Below are 11,930 nucleotides of genomic sequence, written 5' to 3'. Positions count from 1 at the left end.
AAACACTCATTGAAGTTTTACTTCCAACCACTAATATATAAATAAGTTTTTATAAGACTGAGGTCAAACAGAAAAGGGGTATTACTTTTTCTTATCCATTCCCTCTTTTAAACTTATTCCCCATAGCATCCTTTTCTTACTAGAAAATGGAACGGGGGAAATAGACTAAAGTCATTCAGACGCTCCTACCTTCTTTACGTCTATATCTTACTAATATTATAAATGAAAATGTTTGGATGGATGGGTGGATGTTTGTTTGAAGGTATCTCCAGAACGGCTGCATAGATGTCGCTGAAAGAACACATGTTCTGTGTCTGGAAGAACACATAGGATACTTATCCCGTTTTTTTTAATTAGCGACGAATTAATAGCGACAGCTAGTTAATTAATAATTTCCTTTTTTTTTAAATATCGTAATGTTCGTACGTAAATGAAAACGAGAATTAAAAACCCTTCTTACCATTTAAAATTTGTGTAGCTTGTTCCTTTAGTACCGATTTCAGTATTTCGCTGTTTATTTAAATTAATACAGACCACATCGGGCCCATATCTGAGGTCATTTGCTTATCCTAATTTGCATAAGGCCCTTGATTTGCAAATTGAAATCCATTCACAGCCACTAATCAAAATTTAAAGTATCTATTTGCATAATGGCTTTTCCCAGTGCATTTACATAAGTCTATGTAGATGTACAAGAATGATAGACGAATAGTACTTTTTTGTGAGTATAGTGACTATAGTATTAAAATTTTAAGTTACGAATAGGATTCTTTTTTAGTACAACTTATTGTTACTTGGGTGACTATTAAATTTAAAATTATGTTCCTAAATTTTGGTCCTATTTTCACTTTTAAATAATGAAATGGTCTGGCCATATTGCCCGCAGAACGGACGGCTGATGGGACAGAAAAGTCCTAAAGTGGCGGCCACGGACAGTTCGATGCAGCGTAAGTAGGCATCCAGCAAGATGGACCGATGAACTAGTCAAGGTTACGGGAGTGAACTGGATATACCGGGCATTGTGGCAATCGATGGGGGAGACCTACGTGCAGCAGTGGACCAACTCAGGTTAATTATGATGATGATGATAACATAATAAAAGATGAAATTGCGACAAATCCATGCCATTGTCAGTATATTAATTGTTTGCAGTTCTGGTAAAAATATTATGAAATGAATTAACATTTCATTTAGCTGAAATAATGGTATTTTCTTAACTTATTTTTAAATATTTAAGGAAATTGATTAAAAACTACTTATTTATATTAGACACTGTTTACTTAGGATAAATGGTAGTAGTGGTACAGCCGTATTTTTATGAAGTGGTCTTAATTTTTATGTGATTTTCTAGAATGGTGTTTTCTTCCCGAAGACTGAAACAACATGATTTGGAATTAACTTAATAATTTGTAACTTTTTGCAGCATAGTGTAACCATGGGATTCCATTGAGACATCATTGTAACATCTCCTACCTCTGTTTTTGAGCGAAAGGGATCACATGGTTTTATGAAATTTCTTCTAAAATAGCCATAAGAATTTAAAGCGTTAATTCTTTTCAACTGATACAATCCTAGTTCAAACTTCTGTACATTCTGTACATACTAAGGAAATATTAATGGCTGCTAATATTTTTTTTAAGTAGTTTCTATTATTACCTGTTGATCGTCTTCTGTTATGACGTCATTCACAAAAGCGTTAGGCACTTGAAAGTTACCGATAGAGCTTGGGTTTGGCCAAGTGAACCCGCTGTCGATGAAACCAGGTTCAGTTGTTCCTTCGTGCTCATCTTGGATCCTATGATTTTTGTGGCGTCGTGCTTGCAGAAAAAAAAGAAGTAACTTTATATTCTTTTGAATATCGGTACCGTCATTTTTCTAATATCAACACACTTAATATTCATAGTGTTTTCTTTGGAATTTTAGAAACAAAATCTAGGTTTAGTTATTAATTTGTTATCAAGCTTTTGTTTTTAAACATAACAAACATTCACCAAACTCACCACATTTAATATGAACTACCGTGAAAGCCAGAAATAAAAACAGTATAGTCTTCATTGTTCAAGCAGGAATTCGGATAGAATGTATTCTAACGATTTTTTTCTTTATCTTATATATGATTGAATACAACTGTTTGAAGACAATTATTATGATACTGTATAATTATACAGTTTGTATTTGCCTGATAATTGCTCAAATTATCCACTAAATAAATATGTTTCTAGACTCTATAGTTAAAAACGTTTTCTTTGCAAACACTAAAGTGGGTAATCTACACTAAAGTATAGGAAACGGATTTATGGAAAGAAATTATGATATTACTAGCTGTGGCCTGCCACTAATGAATTAAAAAAAAACCTAATTAGTAACCTATGTGTTCTTCCAGACTATGTTTTACATCTATGCCAAATTTCATCCATCCATCCATGTAAACAGTTGTATGCAATATTAGAAATGATTTACGAGTACATCATTTAATGTTCCTTTACTAAAATGGATTTAAAGCACGTTTTCATGACGCATAACATAAAAGTTAAATTATATTTGCAAATAAACATTTTCATTAAGCAACGAATAAATTAAGTAAGTAAGTAAGTAGTAATTTGCCTTTATATATATATTTCCTGTTCCTGTATATATTTCGTATGTTTTTATTTTCAACTAGCTTTTACCCGCGACTCCGTCCGCGCGAAATAAAAAATAGAAAACGGAGTAAAAATTATCCTATGTCCGTTTCCTGGTTCTAAGCTACCTGCCCACCAATTTTCAGTCAAATCGATTCAGCCGTTCTTGAGTTTTAAATAGTGTAACTAACACGACTTTCTTTTATATATATAGATTCATATTTATTGTCAATTTTTAGTACATTAAGGATATCAAAGTTTACTCATAAATATTTAAATATTCAAATACTCATAATGTTTTGTGCCCAGTAAACTCTGAAACTATAAATCTTCATATAAATAATGCTTTTATTTATGATCTGTAGCGAATGGATTTAAGCAACAGTGATTTAACTTGACAAAAGTTTTATTATAAACATTATTACAGAATAGTAGAATTTACGAAAATATATTTTCCTTCTTTTACTATTTTCATATGAAATATAGGTATTACGTGTGCTTGGCGTTGTGGAAAGTAATTCGACGTGAACCAGAAACTTTCAATACCCAGCCAAGTGTTTGACGTCTCACTAATGGTGTGCTAATGTACCATGGAATAAGGCATTTACATTTTTAGTGTATTTGTACTAATTTTCCTTTATGTATTTCTGTATTATTAATAATATAAAATTTGTAGAGTCCACAATAGCGTTAATTGCTACACGAATAGTACATTCGACCGCTGCAATACAACGATTACATAGAAGACTGTCATCAAGTGGAAGCATTCTGGTGTGTGTGGATCTCGGAGACCAAATTAAGTATAATTTAACCCCTTAAATAGTAAATTCACTCCTTCCTACTCTTTTCTAATAAGGTAAGGATGAGACAGAGAAGTAAATTTGGCAAGGAGGGGACGTACAGGAAGGGGAAGTATTCCGTTATAACTTGTTACACCCATTGTTATCTATATTATAAACTAGCTTTTACCCGCGACTCCGTCCGCGCGTAATATAAAATAGAAAACGGGGTAAAAATTATCCTATGTCCGTTTCCTGGTTCTAAGCTACCTGCCCACCAATTTTCAGTCAAATCGATTCAGCGATTCTTGAGTTATAAATAGTGTAACTAACACGACTTTCTTTTATATATATAGATGTTAAAATTTAGATAGTTTTTGAAAAGTTTTCATTATTTAAGAAGGAAATTTCGAGAACATTTTTTTGCATGGGCTATTTCAAATAAAGAATTGTTTTGTACACTTAAAGTCCTAAGTATACACACCATTCCGTTTCATGTAAATAACGCCCTTGCTCACAAATTTCCTCAAAACGCCGGCCCACTTGCCCTGAATACGTTGACATCGCTTTACTCTGACGAATACTTTCAACAAAAGCTTTAGAACTTTAAAAATGTTTACGTCTTCTTGAGTTTTTTTCGTAGGCGTTTACATTAATGGGTAAAAACATTCTGTTAACAAATTTAAACGTTAGTAAATTCAACACAAAGCTTCATCTATATCTATATATATAAAAGAAAGTCGTGTTAGTTACACTATTTATAACTCAAGAACGGCTGAATGGATTTGACTGAAAATTGGTGGGCAGGTAGCTTAGAACCAGGAAACGGACATAGGATAAATTTTTACCCCGTTTTCTATTTTTTATTCCGCGAGGACAGAGTCGCGGGTAAAAGCTAGTAAAGATATATAGAGCAAGGAATGCTAATGTTAAGTCAAGGGTTAGTTCAAAATATGTTTGTTGTATTTAAATATATTTTTAGACCATTTATAGACCATAATAAAAAATAGCAGCTAGTAAGTTAAAACAGAAAATTACCTTTATTACTAAGTCCGACAGTTTATTTTCGTATGGCATTCTAAGGGTTGAATAAATGCAATAACGTATTTAAGATAAAGACGTGATAACCATAGCAACCAGTAATAAAACTTTGATCCTCAGTAAATTACGAGACTAATACGATCCAAGGATTACTTTTATATAAAGTGAGACGCTGATAACAATAAAAGTGGTATTAATGGCCAATAAAAACAATAGCTCCGGTTGGTACTGGCCATTACTAATTTCTTAAATGCTTTAAACAAAATAATTTGCAGCAGTTTAAATAATTTGTCCCATTAGATCCTTAAAATTGCCAACCGTAATCACTTTAACAAAAAACATATCCTCATATTATTATTTTAGTTTGACAAAGATTAGTTTTTAAAAATCTAAGTTTGGATATATTTGCATACTAGCTGTCGCCCGTGAATCCGATCGCGCGGTTGTGAGAAACTTTATTAATAACCTATATGTTATTCCACACCATGTTCTAAATATATGTCAAATTTCAGCGAAATCCATTCAATCAATTTGGGGATACCAACAAACGTCCATCCAACCATCTAAACATTCGCATTTATAATTATTATTAAGAAGTAAGATTCAAACACACGAGTCTCTGTGTGCCACTTAACAATTTTATCAACTGACTATATTGGAATAAATTCACATTAAAATTAACTACAGATCGTATCAGGTTATCCAAGACCTAAGTAATAAAAGTTTAATAAACGCGTTTCAAGTCCTGACCATAAGGAGTTTTACAGGCCAATTATCGATAAGGAAATAAGCAAAAAGTGAGAGTTGCACATTTACATGTTATCAGTAAGAACCAGTGATGCAACTTTTTTGATTATGCAACTTTATAAATATGGGAAAAACAAAACAAAACAAGTTCCACAGACGTATAGGCAAAGAATTCGATTTGTCGCGAAACTAGCACAACTTCAATTTCTCTTACTTCTTTACTTCAAAGTCGCGATAAATTATTGTTTGTTGTTATTTATTTTATCTTGGGACAGTTCATAAAATGATGTGTTTGTGTAAAAGAAAGCGGCGTAGGAACAATGGTCAATATAAATTCATATAACGATGCGACAAGTACCTATCGTTGACTAGATATTTTCCTGTAGTTTTCCATGTGATAAATATGAGTTATTTAATAGACTATTGTAATTTTCACTTTTCTTTACATGCCATGTCAATATTACATATATTTAGATAAATGTGTATGTATTGTATGTATTTTCTACAACACTATTCCAAAACTAGGGTGGCTTCCGGTGGCAAATTCTTGTGGTGTGTACCTATGTTAATTTTTTTAATATCATTTTGTACCAAAGATAAAATATTAATAGAAAGTACCAAAGTAAAAAATTAAGTAGTGTACCAAAAGTAAAAACTTTTACGGGTACAGAATAACAGATAAGTGTCTACTTTATCTGGTCAGCGGAAATCATAAATACACACTGTCATATGTGAGGAGTTTGTAATTATACCCATTGAAGTTAACAAATTGATAACCTTTTTAATACAAATTTTGTTAAGCGTAATCCGCACCCGTGGACAAACCTACTATATGATTTATCAGAGCCTAATTTATCTTTGATGTTAAATTGCTTATTGCAATAAATAATAATTAAAAATTAAAGTTTTCCTCCTAACAACAATTTCATAATTAAAGTGTTTACATTTACATTGTGAAGAATCGATATCTTAAAAAGAATTTACGGATCTTACGTACGATACGATATTAAAAAAAACGGAAATTATTAATTAACTAGCTGAGACCGCAACTCCGTCCGCGCGGAAAAAAATCATAATAAGTAGCTAATGTGTTCTTCCAGACTATAATCTACAGCGATACCAAATATCATTGAGATCAGTTGAGCCGTTCCGGAGTTACCCTCAAACAAACATCCATCCATCTAAACATTCGCATTTATAATACCTATATTAGTAAGAAGGAAGATTTATTTGATTACTTTAATTACGTTATTAAGATAACGAATGATTGAAATAAATACCAGAGTTTTATTTAACTTTTTTTTAAATTGTTAACATAAATATTTTTACTAATAAAAGTATTTTATTCATACATTTTGTATCTTGTGTTTAATTTTATTTTAATGATAGTAAATTTTATAAAATTGGTTAACAAAATCATTTATTTTTCAATTTCCCACATTTCTTCATACAAACCATGCAGATCCAAGTGGGTTCTTCTGTGGTGGTCGCCATTGTTGTTGTAGGCTTTGCAGTCGTGGGTTTGGGCTTCGGTTTGCAGAAGTATTGATAAGGTAATATGATTTCTGGCTCTTCATCTATAGGTTCAAAATCGTCCCAAAATATCAGTGATGCATCTAGAAGTTTAAATTTAGTTTATTTATCGCAAATTTAATATTAAGAATGGTAAGTAAATAAGTCGTGTAAAATAAAAATAATTATTCAAATAATAGTCTTCTTTATCATTATGTTAAAAAAAGCAACAAAATCACCTTCATCATGTCTCCGTTGAGGGCAATAAAGTGGACAAATTTTTAAACACAACCATACTGGCTCGTTCTTTTCTGAAATTTAATTAAACAGTGAATTAGACAGAAGAACTTTTCATTGCGTAGTTGATTACTTCAGTAATTGCTATGTGATGTGGCGAAGGCAATAAAATTGTCAAATTGTCAGCTTTAAATTAAAAGTTATGACTTTTTTGTTAAAGGTTTTATTAGAGTTTAGGAGTTATTGCAAAGGTCAGTGTTAAATTTGAGTATGAGATTTTTATTTACAAAAGTAATTAATAAAAAAAAAATAGTGAACTTACCTGCAAAAAGAAAGAACGCATCAACCGAAAAGGAGTACAGTCCTAAAATTATAACGCAAAAATGGATATACATATTGAGAAATAATTAAATTCTAACTGGGAAATATTTGTTGAGTTCCAACACCTTTCACTTCGCGACAAAGATAGCTTTTCTTGGACACTTTCCGCAAACTTTATACCTATATTAGCATGTGCAGATTCACAAATAATATAGCACAGAAAATGTTCCTTAGTGGAAATTTTATACAAAGTGTCGGTGGCTCTGGGGTTAAGCAATTGACTTATAATCTGTATGTCCTTTTTTCGAATTTTGCTATGTACCAATGCATACTTCGATTTTCAATTTGAATATCTACATTTATCTGACGTTCTTACGCTGAAGGAAAGCGTTTTGACAAAACTGCGAAGAAATTTAAACATATATGTAGGTATGTGAAGTCAACCATCCATCACTGGGCCAGCATGTTGGTTTTGGCTTATTCACCCCTAATTGAGGGTAGGCTCCGAGCCTCCCACTGGGACGTATAGTGAGCTGTTGATGATGATGAAAAAAAAAAAACAGTTCTTAATTACCAACAGATAGTACATAAATAATAAAATACTGTGATAGTATTTGTATTTTTTTTTTTTTTTAATTTTTTTTCAGGAAAAAAATAACACTATTTACAAATTAATGTTCGCCAAACCACTCACGTGGTTTGTAGGCGTCGCACCTTTTCAACTTTCCAAACACATAAATATAATCTTAATTAAATACAATTTTAAACTAACGCTATCAAGTTATTTCTTATTTATATATTTATTGCTGAGCTTTCAATCAAGAACAATTCATTGTTGATTGAAAGCTACAGCAGCATATTTTTCAATGTTTGCTTCAGTGAGCCCCTACTATTAGGTCCTTACATATGAAATTGGCGTTTTTCGTACTGGCCACTTTAATCACGAATTTCTCCTCTTTGGTAAGGAATTCCAAATTCAAATTTGTACAGCTATAGACTCATGTATTTGTGGTTCGATGACCGTCATTCATTTGTTTTTTTCTTCTGTTTTTTTCTGTTTGCGTCACTCATTTTACAAAATGGAAAACTTAAAATATCGCATTATTTACGAGTACGAGTTCCGCCGTGGCACTAGTGCTGCGGAAACGACTCGAAGGGTGAATGATGTGTATGGCGGTCGTGTTGCAAAAGAAAACACAGTTCGTTTTTGGTTCCAACGTTTTCGTTCTGGAAATTTCGATCTGCAGAACAAGCCCCGTGGACGGCCCGAGACTCAAGTTGATAATGAAGAGTTGAAGGCTATTGTGGAAGCGGATCCATCGCAAACCACGTCCGAGTTAGCTGCAGGCTGCGATGTTAGTGATAAAACTGTTTTAATTCACTTGAAGCAAATTGGGAAGATTAAAAAGCTTGAAAGGTGGGTACCTCACGAATTGACTGAAGCAAACCGGCAAACGCGCGTCGACTGTTGCGTTACATTACTAAACCGGCACAATAATGAAGGTATTTTAAACCGAATCATTACCTGTGATGAAAAATGGGTTCTTTACGATAATCGGAAGCGCTCAGCGCAATGGTTGGATCCTGGCCAGCCAGCCAAATCCTGCCCCAAGCGAAAATTAACCCCAAAAAAGTTACTTGTAAGCGTTTGGTGGACTAGTGCCGGTATTGTTCATTACAGTTTTCTCAAATCTGGCCAGACTATTACGGCTGATGTCTATTGTCAGCAATTGCAAACCATGATGGAAAAGCTAGCGGCTAAACAACCTAGGCTGGTCAATCGCTCCACGCCACTGCTGCTTCACGACAACGCTAGACCACACGCTGCGCAACAGACGGCTACTAAATTAAAAGAGCTTCAATTGGAAAGTCTAAGACATCCTCCGTACTCCCCGGACCTTGCTCCAACAGATTACCATTTTTTTCGAAATTTGGATAACTTCTTGCAAGGGAAAAAATTCAACTCCGATGGGGCAGTCCAAATCGCCTTCAAAGATTTTATTGATTCCCGTCCGACTGGTTTTTTTTAGTAAAGGAATCAATGAACTACCTATGAGATGGCAAAAGTGCATAGAAAATAATGGTTCATACTTTGATTAATTAAATATATTATATTAAAAAATATTCGACTTTTTGTTCCTCCCATACAAAACGCCAATTTCATATGTAAGGACCTAATATTTACAGATCTATTCACAATTGAACTACGAACTAGTAAAGGTCTTAAGAATTTATTAAAAAGCTTTGGAGCCAAATATTCTCTGGTTCGTTCGCCGTAATAATTATAAGCTCTGGCTTCGCGTACGTTACCCGCAGCGACAGCCCTCGTGTTATAAACCATATCTATAAACCAATCAAGTAAATATGCTGAGGTAGTTAACATTAATTTGTATCACGAAAATGATAGTGCTTCGTTAAATAAATATAGGAACAGATTACCGGGTCTCGGTATTTCGTTATATTAAAACTGGATCCCGTGTCAGCAGAAAAGGTAAACGGAATAATTGAAATTTGGATAAAAACCTGCACTGCTTATAAAATCTACCAGCAATATTGTCGTAAAGGAATAGCAGCAACCGATAAAGGATTAAAGTAAATATAAAACATCTAATACGCAATTTATCCGGAGTCAGTACCGACTAGTTTCAAGTTCTTAGCTCTTTTTCCGGATGAGTGGGACTAGTATTACTTTGTGATCGAGTCCCGTCTCTGAGTGCCATGTGATACTCTTAAATTTCATTGAGAAATGTTATAAACGAAAACAAAGTTATGAATTTAGATGATTTTTTAATTATACATTTCCATTCATTAAAATATTTGCATAAATAATTGTTATTTCTATTCTTTTTTTCAACGATAACAAGATGAATGTCATTTGTTTCGGTAGTTATTCAACTAGTTCTATATGAAGGCTTCGTTTACTTAAGCGTACAACTTAAAACGTAAATATCACACTCAAAGGCGATTAAAGTTTAGTATAAGTACCACATGTAAGTAACCACACGGGTACAACTTAAGTAGATAATGTAGCTTTAGAGAATATAAAATTACTGTAATCACTTATTCTCGAATATTCGTAATGAATTTTAGCACATAAACTGAATTAATTCGTTTTGTTTAATTAAATAAACAATAACTCACGCCTGTAACCTAGAGGACTAGGTAGAGCCCACGGACCTCCATATGGCGTGGTTGTGATACACCTTTCTCTCCTTAAATAAAATAATATAGCTAACACATTTGGACATTTCCAAATCATTTTATGAACAAATAAACAATTAACTTGCATGATAAAGATTGAAAGCGGCAATCAGTTTTATAAATCGACTAATAATAACATGCTTTTGCATTCTTCGCTGTTGAAACTTGTGTTAAATACACGCAATCTATCTCGTCTGTTGAACACTGAATCAACATAGAGGCGAAGTCGAAGATTAATTAATACTTGGAGGACTTCGCATGGACTTGAAACTGTTTAAATTGGTTTACACTTTGTACCATCATGCTATCGATTTATGTGTGTACTTTTGCCTGCAACTTCGTCTGCGCAGGGTAAAAAAAGGGTGAAAATTATTTCGTGGAGACTGAAGACTATGTTCTATATCTGTGCCAAATTTCGATAAGATGTGTTGAACCGTTGCGGAGTTATCGAGTAAATATGTAAATCAAACTTATCCCACGGGAACCGTACACATTTTCGGGATGATAGGTAGCCTATGTTTCTTCCAGACTCTGTTCACCCGATCTGGAGTCATCATCTAATAAACATTCATCCCTATTTCCAAACATTCGCATTTATTATATTAGTAAGAATCAAGATAATATTTTAAAAATAGTCAATTCAAATATTAAAATAATAATCAAGAAGTTGAAGATAATTTATAACCGACTACAAAAAGGAGGAGGTTCTCAATTCGTCGGTATGTTTTTCTTTATATCATAAGGTGGCAAACGAGCATGCCGCCAACTTAATCCGCTTTAATAGCGAAGCGAACGCTGACCATAATCATCCCCCATTGCAGATGCGTTGCCTACCTTTAATCAACAGAATAGGAACGCACAGAAAGAGGATATATCCTCTTCCTACGCGTCCTCTCCTTCATCACTTCAAAATGTGAAACGGAACTGTTTTGACAGGATGCATCATGTATCAGTTACTGTATTTGTTAGTAAGTTATACAGCGCTTTATTTGGACATTTTGAAACAGGTCCCAAGATGTATTGTATGATTCTATTGTAGGTTGAAAACTGTTTTTCAAAACCATTATTGGTTTTATTCACCAATAGAAAACTTTAATCAAAGCTGGTACTAATTACTATTTATAAAAACAATGGTAAAGAAAATATTATGTATAAAGAGGTCCATTAAAATAAATAGTTTCGTATCACAAAATGACTGGTAATGGCAGTCGCGATAAACAATGAATAATACGACTAAACATCGACTGGGGAACAATTTTCTACGTTATTATGATAATTTGAAAATTCTAAAGACTACGAGACGCTACTGTTATCGGTTGTATAACTTTTGAGTACGTTCTATTTATTTTCTTTTCTATAATATTTTTGATGGGTTTGCACTTTGCATCTAGATTGTTATGACTAAATATTCCATTTGTTTTACATAGTGAAAACTAATAGGAAATATTTAAATGTACATTTTTTTAGTAAA

General features: G+C 33.0%; 1 protein-coding gene across 1 annotated transcript; it reads right to left on the bottom strand.

Annotated features, from left to right (window-relative positions):
• Positions 1 to 6,567: 6,567 nt before the first annotated feature.
• LOC106710248 lies at positions 6,568 to 7,396 on the bottom strand. Its single transcript, XM_014502253.2, has 3 exons — positions 7,260 to 7,396; positions 6,940 to 7,011; positions 6,568 to 6,804 (listed from the first exon to the last, which is right to left on the bottom strand). Exons 1-3 carry the CDS (start codon positions 7,330 to 7,332, stop codon positions 6,605 to 6,607), a joined length of 345 nt encoding a protein of 114 aa, XP_014357739.2. The 5' UTR covers positions 7,333 to 7,396; the 3' UTR covers positions 6,568 to 6,604.
• Positions 7,397 to 11,930: the final 4,534 nt, after the last annotated feature.

Source organism: Papilio machaon, chromosome 15 (assembly GCF_912999745.1).
Source record: "Papilio machaon chromosome 15, ilPapMach1.1, whole genome shotgun sequence".
NCBI lineage: Eukaryota > Metazoa > Arthropoda > Insecta > Lepidoptera > Papilionidae > Papilio > Papilio machaon.
The sequence above is the reverse complement of the archived record's forward strand: the minus strand, read 5'-3'. Positions and strand labels throughout refer to the sequence as shown.